Below are 22,959 nucleotides of genomic sequence, written 5' to 3' on the forward strand. Positions count from 1 at the left end.
CTATCATCTAAACCTCCTCCTGGTCCTGGTCCTGGTCCTGGTCCTGGTCCTGGGCTGGGCTGGGCCACACCTCCTGGTCCCCCCGGAGACCACCAGCCTGACACTGGCTCTTGGCCCCGCCCCCTGCATCTGCCTCCTCCCACCTCTTCTCTGTGCTTGTCCTCTGTAGTGTAGCGATTAGCAAGCTAGCTTTTTGAGAAATATTTCTGAAAGGACAGATCTTTTTTCTTTTTTTTTTTTTTCTTTTTTTTTTTTTCTTTTCCTTTTTTTATGAAAGTTATAGTCTTTTTTTTTTTAAATTAGGATTTCTTTTCATTTGAGTCCTGGCTGTAATTTATTGTGGCATTTCTTAATTTTTCAGAAACCTAAGATGATAAGAGAATTTTTATGATTTCACTATTTTCCGGTTTGTATTAACCGACAGTGAGAATTTAAAGAAATATCTGTAAAATGTTAATGTGATCTATTTTTCTTTTGAAAGTCATTTGTTTCCACTTGCTTTTACAACTTGCCATATAAATGTAGATTGACTTTGTACAGATTTTATGGTAGATGTAGTTTTATCTTCTATATGAGTTTGCAGTGAGCCATTGAAACATAATTTAATTGAAAAATGTATGCTCTTAGTACTCCCCTTACCTGTTTTATTTCACATTATATGGATATTGTTATAATACATATGACATATCCATTTATTTCAACTGAGGTCATTTAGATTTATTTGTAAAATTTTTTCTTTTTTTTTTTCTTGTGAGTCACTACTACAGCCTACATTGTAAATTTCAACTTAAAGAAAGCTTTATAATTTGCTCATTCTTCACTTCCTGTTCAGTCCAAATTTCAAATTACTGAGAATTTCTTTCACCATATGATTAATTTTACGATCTACACTTAAGCTATGGGATTGGTAATGGCAAAGTGAGTTCCTGCAAGATAACCTGCGTTTTGACGACTGTCTCATGTATTTTTAAAGTACCTCTTCTCCTGTCTGCAACAGGCAGTATGACATTATGGAACTGGAGTGGTGTTATTGCTTTGGAGGACTGACTGCACAGAGCTCTTTCACATTTTCCTCGGCTTGCTTTGACAGTGATGTATTGCTAACAGTTCAGGACTTTAGAATGTTTTTTTGTCGTGCTTCGGGAGGTTTTTCAAGACGTAGAGTTGTGTGAGGTTATAAAATTGGTGAAGGTGTAAGTAGAATGTGCTTCTGTCAAGTAGGGAATTGTGATATTGAGAACGCATGTGAACGTGTTGATATTCGGTGTCTCAGAGGGATAGCGATTCTGTAGCCTGATGGAAAACTGTGGAAAGATGTCTGCTTCCTACTATCAGATCCTGTTATTAGTAATGTACTCTTGTGAATTTGGAAATTTGAAAGTGATTTTTTTTTTTTTTTTTTTTTTTTCTTCTCTTTCTTCTAAAAGTTGGCCAAACACTTTGCGCACCAGACTTGCCTGCAAAAAGAACCTAAACCTTAGCATGTCAAACAGCAGCACAAACAAGCCGAGTCAAAAGAGAGAAATTATTGTTACTGTATGCAATAATAGTGCCCTTTTTAAGTTTTTCTGATTTGTTTTGAAAGGAAAAGTGCCTGTTGTTTGTCATTCATTCCTGAGTACATAGGAGGAAATGTATTCATTAGATGTAGGTTTTTATGGCGTCTGGATAAAAGCAGCAGTGTCCATATCAAACCAATAATGTATGATGGGGTTGTAGTTCTCACAAATGTATTGTATATTTTTCTACTTGTTTTGATTTTGACCCTTGGGTGGGAGACTGTGGTGTCTTGCAGGGTAAGAAAGTGATGATGTATGCGGTGAGATGCTTAAGCATGTATTTGAGTCATTTCCGAAGAAAAGGCAGTTTTATCAAGGTCTTTCATCAAAGTAAAAAGAAGTATTTCTTTGCAGTGACAGCAACCGAAATATAGGTTAGTAACAGTTTTTCGGCTTTTTTTGAGTACTAATTCAATGTGATGATTGTAAAGGAGAAATGAACTGAAAAGTGAAGTTTAGCAAACTAAATGACTGAACTCTGCGTTACTGTCAGTATTCTGTGAATGGTTTTGGATGTTTACGGTTAAAAGGCAAATTGATGCTTTAGTCACAAACACATTTCTGAGAGGCAGAGCCAAACAACCACAGTGTTTCTGGCTAATTCATTTTTAAATGACTAACTGAAAAGTTTGAACTAGCTGTGTAAGCTTGAATCTATCAAGGCAAGTTGTTTATTGACCTTTTGAAGATCATGACCATCATGGTCATAAATGAATAAAACAAAGGAGTTAATGGTGTTTCTATTTCAGCTTTTGCACCAGCTGTGGCGGTTTCAAGCAGCCATTCTGCCTGCTAGAAATGTTTGCATAATTAAACCTCCTTTCTGCAAGAGGCAGCGTCTGGATGTATTGTACTCTGTCACAGATCAGGAGCAGGTGTTGTGGATGTAGACAGCAGAGGCTTAAACATCACTGTGCGTCTGTCTAGAACCTGTCCTGGTCTTCGACATGGACATTTATCTAGTAAGCTCAAAGCAAAGTGGCAAAAAAGGTTGTCTTTAGACTGTGGCATACGCTGCAGCCCTGTGCTGTGCTGTGCTGTGCTGTGCTGTGCTCTGCTTAGGCTCAACTTGTTATTGTCTGCCAACTATGGAGGGCTAAACACAGACGTAACCATTCATTTACCTGCGTGATTTCTCAAATACTGCCACACTACGGCTCATTCTCTGTTTGAAGTTTTGGACTTGCACCAGCTATTCGTTTAATCCATTGCCAAGTGTGTGTGTGTGTCCTTCCTAAGTTCTTAGCAACAACTTGCTTGTTTCAAACTAGTAATTTACAAAATTGGGTTGCACCATTACAACTTGAAGAACGTCTTCGCTAGTAAATGCCTGAGGAATGGGTAAACTGGCTGCCAAAAATGATCTGTAGCTCTGTCAAGTCGAAATCAGTCAACTATGTAAACTGGAATTGTGTCATCACAGGCTGTAACATAACTTCCAACGACCGTTTTAGTAGGCCTAACAATGTATGACATTGCCAGTCCTTTGTAAATGTCGGTATTACTAGGTTTTATTTTTATGTGCATAAGGAAGTATGCATGTTTCAGAATTAACAGTTTAGAATAAGTGCAAAATACCTCTAACCTGATTAGTTTTATTTGGTCACTTAGTCTAACATTATGAGCATAATGTTTTTTTAATGATTTGGGGTATAGTATATTGTTGCGTTTTGTAGAATTTTTTTCAATTTCAAAAACTTCTCAGTTTACATCATTATTAAAAGCATTTTATCAAGTGTGCGGCAGGAGCGTCAACCATATTGCATTACCTCTTATACTCTTCCGTGTTAACGGGTAATATACTGTATATAACGCAAACAAACGTTAGCTTTGTCAGTTAGCTACACAGCAGTCACGCCTGGCAAGTACTGGGTGTAAATATGTAGTAACAACTTAACTCCACATAAGAGCTGGTTTGTGTGGTGCACCCATTTTAATTTTGTGATGCATAAATCTTCATTTTGTTAAACCCGTTATACGTTATAACTAGACTAAGTTTGAACCTGCGAACAGCTGGTGCAATGGCTCCCGCTGTCTTTTCAGTGACCGGAAATGGAAAAAGAATGGTTTGGTAGTTATTGAGCATCAAGGGTTTGCTAGCAAGGTATAGAGTTATCAGCTGCAGAGCCTTATTAATACAGTACAACAGTCTGCAGTCAGTTATTGTAGATTACAAAGGCATAAAATGAAACTGTCCAGTAGTAAATGTGCAGTGGTATTTTGACAGACAAGGAGTAAAAACTAGGACTTGAACAGTGTCACATCTGTAAGAAGGCAGCAATAGCGGGGATTAAAATGGCGACACGTATCCGTTTGTCATATTAGCTAAAGAGAATCAATCAGAAAAAAAACACTTTGATGTCTAAAGTGCTCTTAATTTTCTAGCCCAACATTAGGGGCTTTAATTTGAGTTTTTTGATTTTCTTCTTTTTCTTCTTGGGTTGTTGTTGCTTTTTTTTTTTTTTTTTTATTACTACATCTCTCCAAACTGTCATTCTGATTTAAGTCGGCTTTGATGAACTACCTCACGCTGAATTTCTGCCAGTTCTTGCATATATTTAGTCGCCTGCAGAATTAGCTATCGAAGACGTGTGAATAACAGATTCCATTATTTATTTATTTGAAAGTGTACTATTTGTCGGTTTCAACAGACTTCTAGTTTTGTACATTATGTATACTTCACCTAGAAGTGAGAGAATTGATTTATGTATTTTTTGTTTTTTTTTTTTGTTTGTTTGTTTTGTTTTTAAACTAAATGTGCAATACCTTCAGCAAACTGTGCTAGTAGTATGTGATGGGCCTAGCCTTTGTTAGCTGTCTCCTGAAGGTAAAGAAAATGTTTGGTACTGTCAATCCATGTTTTCCTTTTTTTTATGAATAAGATCAGTTTTTATTTCTGTGACTTGTTTATAGTCATAATGTTACGTAATCAGTCTTACCCACCAAACAAATCTGTCACCTAGTGTTTGAATTAGAGACCGGAAGTTCTTTCAGTCACAACATGGCTGACAGATTTTCATTTGGGGCGTGGTAAGGACAATTATGTTAATAAACACAAAAAAGATGAGTAAATACCTACAAGAAATCATTATATGTATGGTGCTGGTTTGTAATGTTTGCTAGTGAATCCAGCCATGCAAGTAGTTTTAAGAATTCCTGGATCTGCGCGTCCCTAAAACCGCAACCAACAAAGAAGTGCACTACTAGAATACACGCACTGGGATCTGATGATGCCACCTCTTAAAAAAAAAAAAATATTAAAAAATAACAAAAACATGTACTGCAAATAAAAGAATTACACTTTGTTTTGTGGTTGTATGTCGTCTTTCTGTAGTAACAAGTTGCCAAACATTCAGTACAGTAACCTTGCATTTTGGTGGCCCCAAGTACCAGAGCATAAGTATCTGGACAGTTACACATTTTTTGTTTTTCCTGTGTGCACCTGCTTTTTCAGTGTACCCAACTGTTGACTTTGGCAAACCAACTACTTTTGATATCTCTCCGACAGATTTTTTGCTTTCTTTGAGCCTCATGATTATCTGCCTCACAGGCACGATCACCTCTTGACTCCCCATATTGACACACAACTCCACCTCAATCTAAATTGCGACTCTCGCTTAAATGCAGTATTCATTATTTTTATTTCAAACTGAATGTGCTGAAAAACAGAGCCTGAATAACAAATGTGTAACTGTCCAGACTTATGGTCTGGACTGCGTATCAGGCCGTGGCTACACAGGAAATACTTGTTAGTACAATCAGTACATTGTTGGTTTTAGCATTTTAATGGGATTTGTTGACAATAGGAAAAAATATAAAATGACCCAGCCTTATAGTTAAGTAATACCAGTGTTTGATGACCACCTGAATGTAAGGATCTGTTAATATACAGTGGGGTCCAAAGGTTTGACACCACTTAAGTGCCCACTGTAATTTGTTCATAATACTGTATATCACAATGATAGAAGTGACCACCCACAGTGTATTGTGGAATACTTCTCGGCTACATTTTGAAGGAGCCTTTAAAAAGATCTTGGTCAGTATGTTTTTTTAATAGTCTGCAATATGGCACTGTGTTTTCTGCCTCTGTCACCTTATATTTTACTAATGTCTATTTCAACAGTAGTCACATTTCGGTGAAATGAAAACACAGACATGTTTGACAGATTCGATCAAATACACCAAGTTCACTAAGGTCTTACAGACTATCTTTGTCACCTTTATTCCCATACATGTCCATTACAATAGTGGAGATCCATAATAAATAAGCACCATAGATGATCAGCAGAGAAATAAGAAACACTCAGCCTTAATCATGTGACAATACATAGGAGGAAAATAAATGTCTCTGTTGGAATCAAAGATCCTGCTATAGATTTAGACCATCATATTGTGGACTGTGGTAGTGGAAGTTCATAGGCACAAAGCCTTAAAAGACAATTACTGTGTAAACCTGTGCATTTAAAGAGGGTAATGTAATAACATCCGTTTTATGCTTCTTTATAAAATATCAAAAAAGAAAAATACAGTCACTTTGTCCAACCAAAAGCACACTTTCACTTATAATACCGTTTATTATATTATACTTTTTGTAGTGCCCTTTAAGTACCAAGTGTCATTTAAACCCCATGTGGACATTCTTCTGAATGGTGATAAGATGCTAAAAAAGACATTTTCAGCAATGTACCCACATGCAAATCTCAAAAAAAAAACCATATCTGCAAATCTTCATTTTGGAAACATAAAATCAATAATCCAGTGGACCAGATCTATAAAGCACATCACAGCTACCTGATGTGATGTGGGTCTGTGTGATGCATCCCATAATACATCCGATGTTCAGCATTGCCAAAAGCTGGAGTCAAAGAGGATTGGGGTCAGAAATGCACTTTGAAGAACTGGAGGAAGTTAATTTTTTTTTTCTAATTTTTTCCACTCTGTTAATCATTTCCATTTTTTTCCCACTGGGCTGGTTTCATCAACAACACATTACATTCACTACAAGTATACATTCTGAATTCAAATCTTCCATTCAATTCACAATTCACTTTCACAAGAATTGGCACCTTCTAGGGAGATCAAGCTATTCATCTTCAGCAGTTTGTTGCCATATTAAAAATTAAAAAAACAAAAACAAAAACCAACAACAATGCAGCCACTGTGCGTACTATGGGCCAATATATGCACTACATCTCTGGACAAGCAAGCAACACTACATTTTTTCTATTTAAAAACACTTCCCTGAAGGCACGACCAGGAAATTCCATTGTTTTTTTGAGGGCAGTGTTCAGCTTCATGTGCCAAAATCAACATGGCTTCCAGGCAGGCCGTTCTGATCTTTAGTGAGCGAACAGCTGAGGCGGTCCAGCTTTGGTATTTACTGTGTACCGTAAATGGTCTTCACCTATTGAGCCACATTGTCCTGTGTACGAGGCAGCATGCGCTTAGTTGAAAATGCTTGAATAACTGTTTTCGTTGTCCCTGTTGTATTATCTGTACATTAAAGGTATATTGACATCTGTGAGGTTAAGAGTGAACCGACGACTGAGGCTTTGCCATCAAATGGACATAGAAACCATGTAGATGGTGACGAGAGAGAGGCACTAGAAGGGCCTGAGGACAAAGAGGAGTGCAGAGGAAGTTATAGTAAAGGTCCCAGCTATTACTGCTTCGGTTTTTCTCTGCTACCAAAAGGAGTTATTTGGAAAATTTCGTTTTCTGAACCTGCTTTTGTGTTATGATATACAACTTGAACTCTATAGTAAAACAGCAAGAAGTGTCTGTAGTACAAATACGGGACGGGAGGATAAATAAACGTGGAACAACCTCTCCTAAAGCTACCACTGTTGTTAACCAAATTACAAAAAAACATATTTTTTGAAACTCTAATTAGTAGTGCCTAGCAATGCTAATAGCTTTGGTTTAATTTTAATTTCTGATGCTCACAGCATTAAAAAGAAAAAGAAAAACACATTCCCATTTTAAAAAAAATTACAATTTAGCCTCATCTTTTTTCAGAAACACTAAACCTGTTACTCTGGATAATTTACAGAACTCTTTTGTATCCTCAAATCCAGCAAAGCAATTTGCTAGCTAGCTACCACTACAGGCAAGTGAAAAAAAACTTTGTGTTTGTTGTAATTTGGGAAAACTCACCATACAGTTGAAGAAACAGTTCAACTGTCAGATGAGAAGATTGATACCATTCACATGTCTGTACGCTAAATATGAAGCTAGAGCCAGCTATCTTAGGTTAGCATAAAGACCATAACTTGTAGTTTTGATGTTGTAGATTTTGTAAGTTTTAAGCAAATGGGATATAACATGCTAATTAGTTAGCTGTAGAGGTGTTGCTAAGAAGATTCTTTTAACATTGAACAGAGCCAGGATAGCTCTTTTTCCCCGTGTCTCTGTCTTTGTTTTAAGCTAGGCTAACTGGCTGCTAGCTGTTGCCTCATGTTTGACGTACAGACGTCTAACTCGTGGCATAAAACTTGAATACGCATATTTCCCAAAATGTCTAACTATTCCTTGAAGATAAATATCAGATAGAGATAAATATCAGTCAGCTGTCTGCATTCAACATTAACGCCTCTAACAGGTCTTACAGTTTCAGCACGAAATCTATTCACTGAGTGTCCTTGAAAAGTAGTGGTTGAAGAAGTCAGTGCTCTCCAGTACAGAGAATGTCACAGAAATATCATTACGTTCCACCAGTCACATACGGGCATCCGAACTGTTAAAATACTGCCTTCAAAAGACGCACCTTGTTGACTTGTTGCAAAGAGTGTTATCACAGGAGTACTTTCTTAAAGTTCCATTTCACGCATTCGTAAGAAAGTCATAACGCCCGGTGCTTAATGGATATAATACTGACAAGGACCACACAGTCCGTCCCAGTTTGATATTTACTTCCTTCAAAATGTCCTCTATCATCTCCATATTTCAGTTTCCTTTGATCTTGTCCTGAATGAACACAAATATGGCCGGTTCCTTTATTTTCTTGTTTTTTTCTCTTCTTTTGCTGCACAGAGGAGGACGTTAAAAGACACTCAACCCCTGAAATATAAACCCTGATGACAGCCACAGTTTTGGCTACATTCAGATGAGTGCCCTTGACGTATCAAATGTCGCTAGTCCTTGCTCCCAGGGCCAGATCCCCCAGTGTGGAAAAGAAATCCTCCATCTCCTTCTCCAGGAGCCGGTTGCGGTTCTCTGCATCCTCTCTTGCCCGCTCGGAGTTTCGTAGTTTGATCTCCAGCATGCGTTGCTTTTTCCTTTCCTGCTCCATCTCTTGCTCCAAACGCTCCATCTGCGCACACAGAGCAGCACTGGACTCTTCCAGTCTGAGGAGATGTGGGACAACACAGACAGAGAAAAGAGGTCATTGACATCCACCTTTACGTTTTGGCTTAGTACGAAATGGTTTGGTAGCGTAAGGACAAAACTTAAAGCTGCACCAGGCAAGTTTATTTTCCCATATAGAAATCCTCTTACCTTTACTGGTATCCAACCATTCACATAGTTTTGGTTATGTTTCCCCTGGTTTAAAAATATCTAAATAGAAATTCTTTTGGGATACTCGCAGCATTGAAAGATTAAATAAATAAATAAAAAATCAAGTGTTTTTGTACAATTTTCATTGCAACTACCTTCTACTTTAAAACAATCACTACTACAGCTGTCCACACTGAGGTTTGTGCCTTATCTAGAGCAAAGGGTGGATATCTAAAAACCTGGGCAAAAAACTGCAATACTACACACCGCTTAAGTAAGTGAGAAAATACGTTTTGCTGTACATTTACAAATTGGCCGTGTAGAGCAATGTGGGCATTTACCAGGCAGAAAGGGTCTACTAAAAAGATGCCATTGAGTTGCATTATGGGAAAAGTTGGATCCAGTGTTTTTAGAGCTTGATCTTTCTATGAACCACAAGTCAGGATTTCTCAGTGTGCGCAGCACAGATTTTGATCTTTCTTTTAATAATCTATTTCTCACAAGTTTCCCAAATATATGGAAGTAGAGTATTAAATCGCTGGAGTATCCCTTTAAAGAACCCATGTCATAGTAACTTACTTTACCTATACAGCAAATACAGTGGTATACAGCAGTGCTGCCGTACCAATATCACTAAATAATAACATGGGACGGTTAAAAGAGAAAATTCACTCCACTGTGTTTGTATTGATATTTGTCTAGGGGGACAAATGAGCAATTGTTTAATTTGACTCTTTCATTTATTACACAATGAGCACCCCAAGAAAATCTACACACACATTGACAAAGTTTAGGAGATCCTAGTGCAGACTTACTTTTGTATCCTTGTCTCATAGGCAGTCTTCTGTTTTCTCAACTCGTCCTTCAGTCCTTCCACCAGACTGCTCAGCGTTAAATTTACCCCGTCGCCATCCTCAGACATGATAATAGACGGCACACCAGCTGCCATGGCCATGTTTCCATTCTCACTGCAGGCTGCACTGCTGCTGCACAGCTCCATGGCCTCGCAACTGTCCTGCTCAGAGCTAGGGTCTGTCATCATCCCTCCATCCCTCTCCCTGAGGCTCTCCATCCACTCCCCCTTTTCCCCACTTTCCCCCACGACTCCACAGTTCTGGTTCGCTGAAGGCTCACTTCCGGAGTCAGGAACGGAGATCTCGCAGGAGGAGGTGGACCACGGTGTGCTGGATACACTTGGTACACTCCCCATGCTGGAGGAGGAGGTGACGTTGTCGTAGGTGGACAGTCTCTGTGAGGAGCCGGTGGAGTCGCGGTCGCGGGCAGATCGCTCGCCTGAAGAAGTGCGCCGGTGTCCCCTCAAGGAGGACAAACCATTCATCAGCCAGTTACCTCCACCACCACTTCCACCTCCACCACCTCCCCCACCAGAAGATACACTAGTTGTATCTGCCACGGAGCCACCGCTGCCGCTTTGCTTAGCTTGGGGTTGAGAACGCGGTGCTGAGGAGCTTTTGAATGAGTACTTCCAGGAAGGCATGGTCTTGGCTTGTTTACTCGGGCTGACCACCGTCTCTCCCTTCCCTGATGGAGATCCCATTTTTGATCCAGGGTTTGGGGTCGGGGTCTGGGTGGGTGTGACGGCTGCACACAGTTTGGCATCCAAAGACGAGGCACTGCTGTGGAGCTCTTGGTCGGGGTTAGAGACCGGGCAGCTCTGAAGGTCCTCCTCAGAGATCCAGGCTCCCAGGCTACGATGTTGAAGCTGATGCCCCTGGACAGGGAGTTCATCTTGGGGTATGGTGGGTCCCTCCTGGTCCCTCCCTGAGTACAAACGGTTGTGTTCCCTAATGAGGACTGTCATCAGGTGCTGGACCAGTGAGGTGCCTGGACAACATGGGGACCACATTCAAACAGGATACTATTTATGTACAAAGATTTTTTTTTAAGTTTTTGTCCTGCACATTCAGTATGTTTAATTTGTATCTTTGTCAATACTACTAGATGTAATGGGATGTTAATTAAAGTATCATTGCAGTATGGGAATTTTAGGTAGTTTGCAGACTTTTTACCATTAAGTCAGTGGATATTGTCCATACCTTCCATGATAGTGACTGGGTCCTCCATCTTGGGTCGAAGGATGTTTGGTCCAAATACTGTGGCAAGGTTCTGCACGCTCATCTTGTTCTCATTACAGTGGGACTGGACCTCATCAAGGAATCTAAAGCGAGATACAGAGTTAAATACTAGTGTAGAGGCAGTCCTCATTCTTGAAGACGTGATAACATTTGTTCCTGAATTCTCATGTGTTAAAACCAACCTTCAAACTGCAAAAACTGATTAAAAAAAAAATTACACATCTGTGAATATGTCAGTGCCCCTGTTCTTATCCCTTGGTGTGTATTTCAGATACACATCAACCGAAATGACACAGTGGACTTACTTGCATATGTACTTGAGGAGATTGTAGTTAGGTAGAGGTAGAGTTCTAACTTGTTTTCCAAGCTCCTGGACCCCCTGATAAAAGACAGATTGTAACAATTTCAGGCACATGATAATACACACACATACAGTGCATGCACATGCACACGCACACACACACACACACACACACACACACACACACACACACACACACACACACACACACACACAGGGGGTACACTGTACTGTACATACTTCCTCCTCATCTTTGGCCAAAAGCTGTGCACAGGTTAGAAAGTCTTCATATTTGGAGAAGGGAATGACTGGTTCAGGCAGCTCTCGCAGGTACAACTTCAGCAAGGATGCGACCGTGTGGACGTCTGTGTTACTGCAAGGGAGTACAGAAAAACGTTCTCTACTGGATGTTCTATCATTTAACTCTCAAAAAGCTGGGGTACCCTTGCAACACTCCCTTCTCTCTACCTGTCAAACAGAGGCTTGTCACCACAGTCAAAAGCCTCCTGCAGCTCTTTGACCAGGTTGGCCTGTCCTGGCATCCTAAAGAGACCCTCCTCATCCAGACCCCTCTCCCTGATGAAGTCCACACACTGTTCCACCAGCAGGGGTGCCAGCCGGGGGCCGAACTTCTTCTCATACTGCACCGTGTCCTCTAGACGCTGGCCAAATATCCCTGGGGAGAGATGGAGGAAACTGAAGTATCTTTGCAGTAGATGGTTTGATGGCTCAGCCCATTGATGCATCCACTGACAGCACTGGGTTATAGTAGGCTGTTACATATTCTGGAGCAGGTATAGAGATCTCAGAATTATACATTTTATACGCGCTGTTTTTCAACTCAGTAGCAACAACAGACCTTTAATGATGAAGCCGATACACAAATATTCAGTCTCTCTTAACTTCTAAGTGAGTTGGTTTGTCTCATTTGTGACATTATTGTTGAGACATTCAGGACACAACATTCAAAACATTACAATCAAATAGTATCAACTATCAGAGGTTGTAATTACTGTATTTATTTACTTCATCTTGACTTGAATCTTGAATCTTGAATCTGTGTGTGTGTCTCAAAGTCAAAGCAGTCTCATAGCAATCGTGTCACTTCAGAGCAACTAGAGCGATAATCCCATTAAGGCTCCTGGTCAAAAAAAAAAGAACCCTCTTATTTTGAATTGGCCATAAACGGAAGTAGGAACAGGTAAATATGCAGTCCTTCGTAATGAAGCCATTTTAAAGGTGTTAGGAAAAGGGATGGTTGAGCCTGGTGAGGTGGCTCATTCGTGCCCGTTGTTTGTTACCTGTTGACGGGCTGCAGCAGTCGCAGCTGGCTGACAGCTCGCAGTAATCCTGGTAATTCACCGAGCAGGGGCTGCACAGCAGCAGCGAGCGTTTCTCATACTTCCCAAGGCCACATTTCACCAGGATCATCCATTCCGGCTCAGGCATTTGACTCTGCTGGTAGATTAACCCTGCATTTACGAAGTCCTGTGTCGCAGACACGAGCTGCAGTCGAGGTAAAAAGGACGGAGGAGTGGAAGCAAACGGCAGCTGACGGACTAGAGGAATGTGACCAGCAGACGTGGGGGGGGGGGATCCAGTGTGCTGTGATCACAGTTCTGCCGTTAACGACGGGTCTCTAAATTTGCGACAGGTCTATTCTGGAACCCAGAACCGAGAGACCGTCACCCCCCACGCTGTGAATCTGAGAGGGGGGGTACCAGCGGATCCCGCGACAAAATGTTTTAAAATGCGTTGCATCTCTTAACAGGGGCTTAGATAGGATTCAGGGGCCCTAAGCTTCGTCCCACCCTCCTTTCATCGGTACCACAGCTGGACCAGAATTGATCATTCACTCAGTACAATTTAGTTGTAGTTTCCGACATTTTTAACTTGCATTAATTGACTTTTTTTTTTTCCAGTTGTAGTGGAAACACAACACTGACATGATCTGATATGGCGAACTCCATAGCAAACAGCCTGCTGTTTACGCATCCAACTGGAGCAACATTAGTATTGAGTTGCAGTTATCTTTCTGGCTACCTGGTGAATATAGTCCAATTTTAACTCTTCTTTTAGCTCTGTTTTTGGTCTCTACCAACTCCTGAGGGAATAATCTGGCTCTTTAGCTCCTAAATGCTCCACGATGTTCACCAGCTGGTCTCTAACTGTGTCTGTCTGTCATCTGTTTGGTGCAGGGCAGGTTATGTATGGACTTTGTGTTTTTGCAGCTTTTTCGCTGAAAACAGCTGTGTGCTGCAGGCAAAGAATGAAAGTAAGAACAGTAACGTAAATCAAAACCGTAGAGTTGCTGGCTGGAAAACCAAAAAACCAGGTGAAAATCACTATAAAGCTCCAGAGAGCTGCAGTTGAACAGTTTCAGCTATCTCCAATAATAATAATCAGTCAATCTTGATTATTGTTGCTTTAAAACCCAGAATAATTTGAAATAATACTATACAGTGTTTACAAATAAACACAATAATACCTTTTGGCCACTAGGGGCCAGAAGATCTCCAAAAGAAGCAAAGACCCATTGTCCTGACATGTTGTGTTGAAATGCAGTTGACGTAGCCCCTGTTTGGGCCTTTCATTTATTATATTTGCGGCAATGAGCTAAATCATCAGTTTTTTTGATAAGTAAATACCTGTAATTTTTCAAGAACCCAAAACGATGTTTTAGACATAAAATGTATATGTTAATGTATATATACTGTCATTTAGGGATTAACTCTTACCTTGGAGTTCTGTTTATTTATCAATTGATTGGTTGGCCAGCAGAAAATTTTACAGCTACTAATTTCAATAAAAAATATCAGACAGTTTTCTAAAATGTGATTTGATAGCTTTTTCTGTTTTATGTATTTTTCATAATAATATATTAAGCAATTTGAATACATCACTTTAAATTTGTGATGGAAAGAATTTGTGATGGAAATAGGCTGACTTTATAACATTTATTGATCAAAATGAAGGATGAAATATTAATCATCATTACTTGTAGCCATAGTAGTTGGTACCCATGCCCCCGCCCTGCCAGCAGAACTTCAACCTGGCTGATTAAAAATGAAGTTTAAATGAGACTAGTGACATCATACACTATATCATCTGTGTGTTATTCTACATTTATCCCCCTATTAATACACTGCTCCTTTGTAACCCAACACCATGCAGTTCAGCTGCTCCTTATGTCCCAGATCACACCCAGACAGGCCTGGTCATATTTCTGGCCTCTTGTCAAGTACACTAGTTAGACATCCAGACCGGAGCAGACAGGGTGAGAAATAACCACGGGCTCACCGCTGCATGGAGAGGAGGAAAAAAGAAAAAACAAAAACTCTTCTTTACTGCCTCACAGTTCAGAGGCTAACCTGCATTTCCAGTGGCAGTACATATATAAATATATATGTACTGAATGCTAATATGTACTGATATATATCAGTACATATATGCTGTGCTGATGCTCCATTCCGATCACTCATGAAGCTCACCTCAGTAAGCAGGCAGAAACCTAAAAGTAGCACACTGTCCCCTGGGATAGTTCGACAGAGAACTCTGATCACATTTCTTCAGTCAGATCCAGTAGTTTGTGACACCAGAGATAGAGACATCAGGGTAAGAATTAACTACAGGCTAAAGAAATGAGACACAGTAGGGTGGTAGGTGATACTTTGCATGACTGGGCTCATGTTTGTAATTTCTACAGTATGATGTAGACACACCAGGGAGATCTTTTCCTACTTCAGCAACAATATCTTGTTGGATGAAGTGCTGTAAAGAAGTACGAATACTTCCTGGTTAGGGCTTGGAGAGAACAGCCTCAGTCCAAGCTAGAGAATTGTTTAAATGATTACTGATGAGGATAATTGACTAATATAATCTCATCAGAACTGCTGCTTATCCTTTGAACCATACTGCGGAATCGTATCTTTCATTTCTCTAAAGAAGCAAAACTCTGGCTTTTCTTTTGTTGGCCTTGCTCTGCCTTTTATTACATGTTTCACTGTGTTTTGTTCATTTATGCATTTCCCTTCAGGAAATGAACTGTTGCTCATTTTTATGAGGTCAAATGTGTTCAAGGATGAGAATCTAGCCATGTTTTTAAAAGTGATCCTGTTTCTCATGTTTCAGTTCAAAGGTTTGGCTTTACCTCCTCCAAACGGCGCCCAGATGACCCGCCGTATGGCCTTGACCCAGTCATCCATGTCTGTCTGGGAGTTTGCCATGAGCAGGAAGGATTCATGGCTGATTGGTGCCCGGTCCTTCTCTCCTGTTCCACCTATGGGGACAAATGAGGGGGGAAAAGGAGACAAAAAGTAGAGGTAAGAACACCAGAGGCTGCAAATATTTATTTTTTCTCAAGTACAGTGGATTTGTGCCAGCTTTCTTTGTGAGCCAGCACTCATGGGGAACTGGGCTGTTTGGGCTGGTGCCCACAGGACCTCGAGAAAGGGTCCTCCTGGTGTATTTATTTCTTTTTTTCACAAAAAGACAGTGGGGAAAAAAGTATTAAAACACAGTAAAAACAGGCTGTGCAAAGGGGAGTATGAACCAACTGGCCTGTAAATTAGATTTGTGCACATCTTTTCGTGAGTATAATAAACATTTCATCTGTGGGTTGACGCCAGGTTAAAACCAAAGTGCTATAAGAGCTTCTTAACACTAGATGGCAAGATTGCTGCACTTTGAGAGCTCTGGATTTGTACTCTAACCCTCTTGTCCTGTAATTATGGCACCAGGAAGTCCAGTTCACATTCTCATGTAGGGCAGCTAGCTGACACTGTGAAGAGAGCAGCTTTTAGTGAGTGCAGAGGATAAGTGAGCCCCATCTCCTACATTTCTTTGAACTCATAAACATTAGCAAAGCTCACAGCTGCCAAACAAAACATTTTGGAGACACTGGAATTATAATGCATAATGAGAGATGTTCGGTTAAGACAAGAATGCTGGACATCTTTACTTTTTCTTTTGCAACAGCAAAAAAGTATGACACGTGATCAGCTGCTACATCAAAACCCCACTGACACAGTAGACAGTAAATATATAATCCACCAACTCTGTGTATATACTGTTTTCTTTCATACATTTACATAATCTGGAGAGAATGTCCTGTGTTGTCTGTTTGGCTGAGCCATTAGTGTTGGACGGTGTTGTTGCCACAGTCACAGTCACTGCTGTCACAGTCATTTAGCTGTGAGAAGGGAATCCAAATATAAACGGTGGTGCCATAAAGCTAAGTGCCATTGTCACCCAGCTTTGCAAACTCACACTGTCATGAGGAACAACACACTGCAGTCTGTCTTCACATGTGCTCCACTGTCTTGGAATACTGAACTGAGGATTTAGAATTGTTTGATATTTTGGCCCCAATAAAGTGTGTGCATGAATATGTACAATAAAATTTGAATGAGTCCTTTCATTTGTCCTCAGGAAAAGAGGTAAATGAAACAGGTGAATAAAGATATAGTGAGGCGACTCAGACATCAAGGAGCGTGGGCCCATCCAATACTTCCTCTTCAGTGAATCACAACCTGATAAGACACACACGCGCAGAGCCACTTAAAATCAGTCCCAAGATAGCAGACAGACACCAAAACCATTGGAACATCCAAGCTTGGATGGATGAGCATTACAAAGATCCCTTTTGGACCCAATTAAGATAACAGGGGCAGCAGGGTTTAAAGAGACACGTTAAACTGAGTTGTCCTCTCAAGTCCCAGTGATGAATTTGATTTTAGCTCTTTCACATGCCGATCAGATGGAGGTTGACATTTGAGTCTGTGAGGTGGCTGAATGTTTACAGCATGGGTGAATAAAGCTGCTGCGTTTTGAGTGTCTGTTTATTGAAGATATATTCCTGATAATTATAGCTTCGGTTCTTAAATGTCAGACGGCTCATAGACACTGTTGAATGGGAGATTAAGAGTGGAAAGGAGGGAGGAAGGAGGACAGGTAGTTCTTACGTTGCAAAGGAAGAGCCGTTTTCTTGCTGATACCACAGTTTGAGCTAATTAAATTGACAGTAAGGGGTGGGATTCATGTAGTCAGCATGAGAGAGTAGTCAGGGGAGGTAATGCACCCCTGACCATGTTGGAGGTCCTCAGTTCTTAAGCATAAGTAGTCTCACAAGACCAGTCATTGCTGTCCACCTTGTAATTTTAACAAAGATGAAATTTGTTAGTAAGCATTCAAAAACCATGAGTTTCTCTGCTCATGAACAGTGTTGGGCACGAAAAATGTATTTAATTACACCTTTTTCTCATTGAAGAAGTAATTATATATGTAACTGTTTGTTTGTTACCTACTTGACAAAATGCTTTGTTAGCAGCCAGCCTACATGTTGGAGCTTTTATAAGCATCAACAGCTAGCTTAACATTAGCCCCGACGACGCACTCTAAAAGTCCTGACCTCACAAGCAGCAGGATTCACATCCCTCCAGCTCTGACCAAAACCAGATGATTCCTGAATGTAGGTTTTCCAGTGGCTAATGTTAGCAAGTCAGCTAATAACACACAACATATACTGTTAATTAGCAAACTTTAGAGTAACCAGGAGGCTAATTTCTTTCAACTCAATCCCCTTTGCCAAGCTATCACGTCCGGGAACAGATATCAACCCTCCATAAAACCGGAATATTATAATATCAGACCAGATATCAACCCTCACCTCCCTCACAAAAATATCAGAGTAAGGTTGTGTTACTGGAATAAGTAATTGTAATTACTAAATTTCAAATTATAATCTGTTACTTTAATCGTGACTGGAAAAAAAGTAAACATATAACTGTAACATTACCCAACACTGTTGATGACTCATGGCAGTTGTTGTTGAACAATGAAAAAATAATATAGCTTTATTTTGAAAAACCTATTTAAAAATTATTGTAAGCATTTAGCACCCAACACAAACATAAGACAGAAATTCCTAGTATAAATGTTCAGCTTTTTAAACGGAGGCTAGTGGAACACAAGCTAGCCTGGAAATGAGGCTAGACTTTTGCTCTCTATTAGCTAACACAGGCTAGTAACCTTAAATATAAGCAAACTCTTTAAGCTAATGCTTTAGCTGATGCTTTTTCCACAGCAACTTGCTTAAAAGAATAGTCTGACAAAATACAATCAATACCACTCTCATACCATGGATTAAACAAACAAGATGCAGCATATTGATGAGCTTTAGAAGTGCTGGTAGGTGGATTTTCGGAGGGTCCATTCAAGCAGTACTGGCCTAACAAACAGTCATGCAGTTTATATTCTACATTATTGAGTGTGTTGGTGTGCCCTCTCCCTCAGGCTTCGTCCTTTATTAATAATGTGACTGATGACTGGGCTCTGTGAATTGGTTGACTTTATACGACCTCTGTGCTGCTTATTATTGGTATGTATGAGAGAGAGAGAGGGAGACAGATAGAGAGAAAGGTGGTGAACAAGTGAGTGAGTGAGAGAGACAGAGCGACAGAAAGAGAGAGAAAGAGAGAGAGAGAGAGAGAGAGACTGGAAGAAAATAGTGCATTAGTTACACAACCATCATGGAGGACCAGTCAGTGCAGCCAGTTCTACTGCCTGATACTTAGTATGCAGCCACTAATAACTACACGATGGTGAACATGTTCGGTGTCATACTAGGTCAGCTTTCCCTTTGTGTGTCTGAGAGAATTCAAATGTCGATGCTGCTACTGTGTTTCAGGATTTCTGCTCAGCGTGCTGAACCTTCCACTCATGATAGTCGAATACACACCATCTTATTTGACCATCATCTTACATGAATCGGTTATGTTAAGTATGACAAACTGTTTTAGCACATGTAGTTATATCATTGTCCAGATGGGATTAGTTTTGCAAGGCAATGTGATTATTGTATTAAAAGTTGTGCAAGGAAAAATAGGAAGGGGAGACAAAGAGTATGAAATCGTAAAAAAAAAACCTATGATAAACAATGGAAAATACACACACAATATTGGCCAGACTAAAGATACTCCGAGTGGGTGCAGGAATACTTAACTACAACACCAGACACACTACCGCATGACCTTGGAGCCACATTTAAGATCTAACCTCATGTTTGTCATCCAGCATGCACTGCTGTGGGTAAAACAAGCCGCCTCCACAATATTCTTACTGTAAGTGTGACACACAGCACAGTACACACTGAACCACAGCCATATTTTACTAGTAGTTGTGTGTAAGTGGTAATCATGCGAATAACTGCCAAATAAAGTAACTATTGGCTGTTTAAAAAGATTTTGATTGGATGACATCAATTTGGATGTCAGGATATAAGACTCTGAGACCAGAGCAGAAGGGGGAAGGAGAGACAGAAGTTCCCATGCTGCAATATACGTTTGTTTTTAAAAAAAAATATGAATAAAGCTAAACATAATAAAGTTGTTAGACAGGAATCGGCCAAACAAATGCTTGAGTTTTGTGTAGAATGTGCCACAACTCTTCCACTTGCGCATTCAAAGAGGTTGCAGACGTTCATAGATTACTAGCAAAACTTATTTTTCAGCAAAACTTTGCAGATAAAGTCACTCTGCTGCCTATCTGTGTCTTGCTGATCCATAGAAAATTTTAAAATACCTGATCTTCTAAGAGTAGATTTTATTCAAATGTGAAACAATTTTAATATAGGAAAAGGAGTCAGTACCTTAATACCGTGCAAAAAAAGCCATTAATAAGTTGTTGTTCTAAGCATACTGTAAATCCCATCAGTCTCAAAGGTTCTCAGGCACTCCACTTCAGTTTCTACTACACTTGTAAAAAATCTCCAGCATCTGTTTCCTGTTACCTTGGAGATGTTGTTTCTCCAGTCTGTCCGGCTTGCAGCAGACCGGCCCCATGTCTGAGTGAGCGACGCAGGCTGGAGCTGGGACTGGCTCTGGCCTAAAGCTGCAGCATGAAGAAGCGGCTTCTCCGCCAGCACAAAGACCGTCTGGAAGCAGATCAGTACGCAGGTAGCACTGACGGCCAGAACCTGCCAGTGAGGCATGCTCGATGCCAGCGGAAACAAAACCCGTCAAACGAGTCCCACTTCTTGCTCCTCACCCGTTTATTCTGTCCATTCATTCACTCTTCTCTTCCTGTCTCTCATTCAGCAGTGTGGGCAGCAGGTCCATTCCCTCAGCCCCCCTGGAGGGAAGCAAATCCCTGAGGAGGAGTGTAACAAGGCTCTGTGTCTCTCTCTCTGTCTCTCTCTCTCTCTCGCTCTGAGTGTGTGTGTATGTGTGCAGTAACTGGGAGATGGGCTGTCCTCCAATCTTTGCCAAACAAACTTGTATACACACACAGAGAGAATAGACAATGCCAATCAATCTCTGCAAGATACAAGCAGTACAGACTTTGGATTTTTCCTTCGGTGAGACAGGATTTAGGCTCATATAGATCTATATGCGCGCAACAATCAGTGACTTTTTAAATTTAGAAATCAGATTTTCTGCTTTTTATCACAGATTGCTATAGTATAACCCAAAAGTGATTCAACCTGTAACCAGTTCATGAAGACTTTCCTCAAAATACAAAATAACACTTGGTAACAACATGTCCAACGCCTTGTACACTCCAATCTCCATAGCTTCAGTTAAATCGATTAAAAAGCACAGACATAACTTTTCTAAATGTTAACCAGTCAAAAGCAGAAACTGTCTGAGGTTGTCATTGGTAATACGGTAAAAATCTTTACCTTTTCAATGGCTCCATCAAGCAGTGATGTTGGGGATAAACTAAAGAAACACTAGGTTGTTGGCAAAAGCATCAATAACTGCCATTGCTGAACATACAAAAAAATACTTTATGTGCCACCTATAAAACGTTTATCAACTGCAGGTTCCTGAAAAGCAATGACAGTCCTGCCTTGTCTGTCTGATTGGCAGGCGATAACAGGGAAGTGCCGAAACAACCCAAAAATGATCATTTAGCATCAAAGATAGAGACTGAATTAAATACTGAACCACAGTCTCTCATAATCTGACCTTTTTGATGCATTTTTGAAAGATTTTGAGATATATTTAGCACTAGGTATCTGCATTCTTCTTCATTCTTTAAATCCCAAGAGGTTCATATGTGATTTTGGTTTACTTTCCACAAGCAACTTCAGTGTTTACATTATACAGTACAGTCAGTGTACAGAGCATGACATTCTTGGAATTTTTTTTTATTTACAGTACTGTATGTTTATTATCCCACTAACCCATATTTAGAATGTATAATGGTTACCTGTGGGTGGTTCAAGCATGACTGTCAGTGTTTGTGTATACACTGAAAAAAATATTAGAAAGCCACTTTGTCTAATATCAACCTTCAAGCGGAACCAGTTTCTTATCGCACAGTAACAAAACATTCACCAGAAAGTAGAAATAGCTTGAAGAGAAGCTGTGTTTTGGAAAAGAGATAAATTATATGCGCTGTTTATACAGCGTTATCACATGACTGCTACTCTTTCCAGAGTTACTTATATACAGTGTAGATATGACAGTTGCAAATCCTAGAATGGTAAATGTAGGAAGAAACAATTGAAGATGCTAAAGTTTAGGGAAATTGAGCACACCAAGAAATTAATCAAAGTAATGGTCAGACACATTGGGAAATCTGTGTACTTGCTTAGAGTTAGGGATTGATACCACTCTCATGTCTGTCTGGTAAATTTGAAGCTTGAGCTAGCTTAGTTTAGCAGAAAGACTGGAAGCAAGGGGAAACAGCTATCCTTGCTCTGTCCAAAGTTAGAAAAAACCACACCCCTCTAAATTTTACTTATTAGCATTATATATCTGTTTTTTTTAATTCGAACACAAACTGAAACGTAAGCTACTGCTAGCTTTTTCCATCTGTTTCCAGTCTTTATGCTGGGCTAAACTAATTGCCTGCTGGGTCTGGCTTCGTATTTAGCTTACAGATATGAGAGGGGTACCAATCTTCTCATCAAATGCTCAGAAAGAAATTAGTGTATTTGCTCTAAATTTCTTTAATTTGTACACGAACCGAAATGTAAATTGCTACTAGCTGTTTCCTTCTGTTTCCAGTCGTTATGCTAGGCTAAAACAATCTGACTCTAGCTACATTTTTAGCATACAGACAGTGTAGGCTAAAGGTAACGGTGTGTTTTTGTGTTTCAGGTCAGAAAACAGCACTTTGAACTCTGATGCGGGTTTGTTGGTGTATCTTGGGAAAATGGCATTTCTGGGACATGCATGGACGGGATGCGAGTGAGCGGGCTAGCCCACAATAACAAATTAGCAGAAGCTGTCACGTTTGCACAGGCACAAGTGTGTTTTGTGTGTGTGCTGTTTTCCAGATGGCTTAATTGCTTCACACTACAACAACAGAGGGCTTACAGCCTTGAGTCAGCCATTAAATACAAAGAATATTTTAAAATATCCAATTATTTGCCCATTTCCTTCATGCCTAGAGGCTTTGAGACGAGCTCAATTCAGACTCAGGCACATGACTGTGGAATCGGCTTTGTTTGGGTGCCCTGCTCGCTCTGTCTGCAGTACATACTGATAAAAAAACA

At 40.1% G+C, this 22,959-nt stretch overlaps 1 protein-coding gene and 1 long non-coding RNA gene across 4 annotated transcripts in view; one reads left to right on the forward strand and one right to left on the reverse strand.

The window, feature by feature from the left end:
• Positions 1–6,113: 6,113 nt before the first annotated feature.
• Positions 6,114–22,959, reverse strand: part of si:dkey-191m6.4 (rho GTPase-activating protein 22) — a 33,565-nt gene continuing 16,719 nt past the window's right edge. The window contains exons 4-10 of the mRNA XM_040134360.1: positions 15,604–15,732; positions 11,922–12,129; positions 11,694–11,826; positions 11,458–11,531; positions 11,114–11,235; positions 9,872–10,901; positions 6,114–8,905 (exon numbers count right to left, since the gene is read on the reverse strand). Of these exons, the coding sequence (XP_039990294.1) occupies positions 8,683–8,905; positions 9,872–10,901; positions 11,114–11,235; positions 11,458–11,531; positions 11,694–11,826; positions 11,922–12,129; positions 15,604–15,732 (1,919 nt within the window). The 3' untranslated portion in view covers positions 6,114–8,682. The remainder of the gene's footprint in view (positions 8,906–9,871; positions 10,902–11,113; positions 11,236–11,457; positions 11,532–11,693; positions 11,827–11,921; positions 12,130–15,603; positions 15,733–22,959) is intronic.
• On the forward strand, positions 12,706–22,758 carry LOC120793918. Of its 3 annotated transcripts, none has more exons than XR_005708067.1 (4): positions 12,706–12,914; positions 13,382–13,499; positions 15,585–15,775; positions 22,562–22,758. It is a non-coding gene; the product is annotated as an uncharacterized LOC120793918 (long non-coding RNA). The 3 variants fall into 3 exon arrangements; XR_005708068.1 differs by lacking the exon at positions 12,706–12,914 and adding an exon at positions 13,215–13,277 and having other exon boundaries at positions 13,376–13,499; XR_005708069.1 differs by lacking the exon at positions 13,382–13,499 and having other exon boundaries at positions 12,706–12,970.

Source organism: Xiphias gladius, chromosome 9 (genome assembly GCF_016859285.1).
Source record: "Xiphias gladius isolate SHS-SW01 ecotype Sanya breed wild chromosome 9, ASM1685928v1, whole genome shotgun sequence".
In the NCBI taxonomy this organism is placed as follows: domain Eukaryota; kingdom Metazoa; phylum Chordata; class Actinopteri; order Istiophoriformes; family Xiphiidae; genus Xiphias; species Xiphias gladius.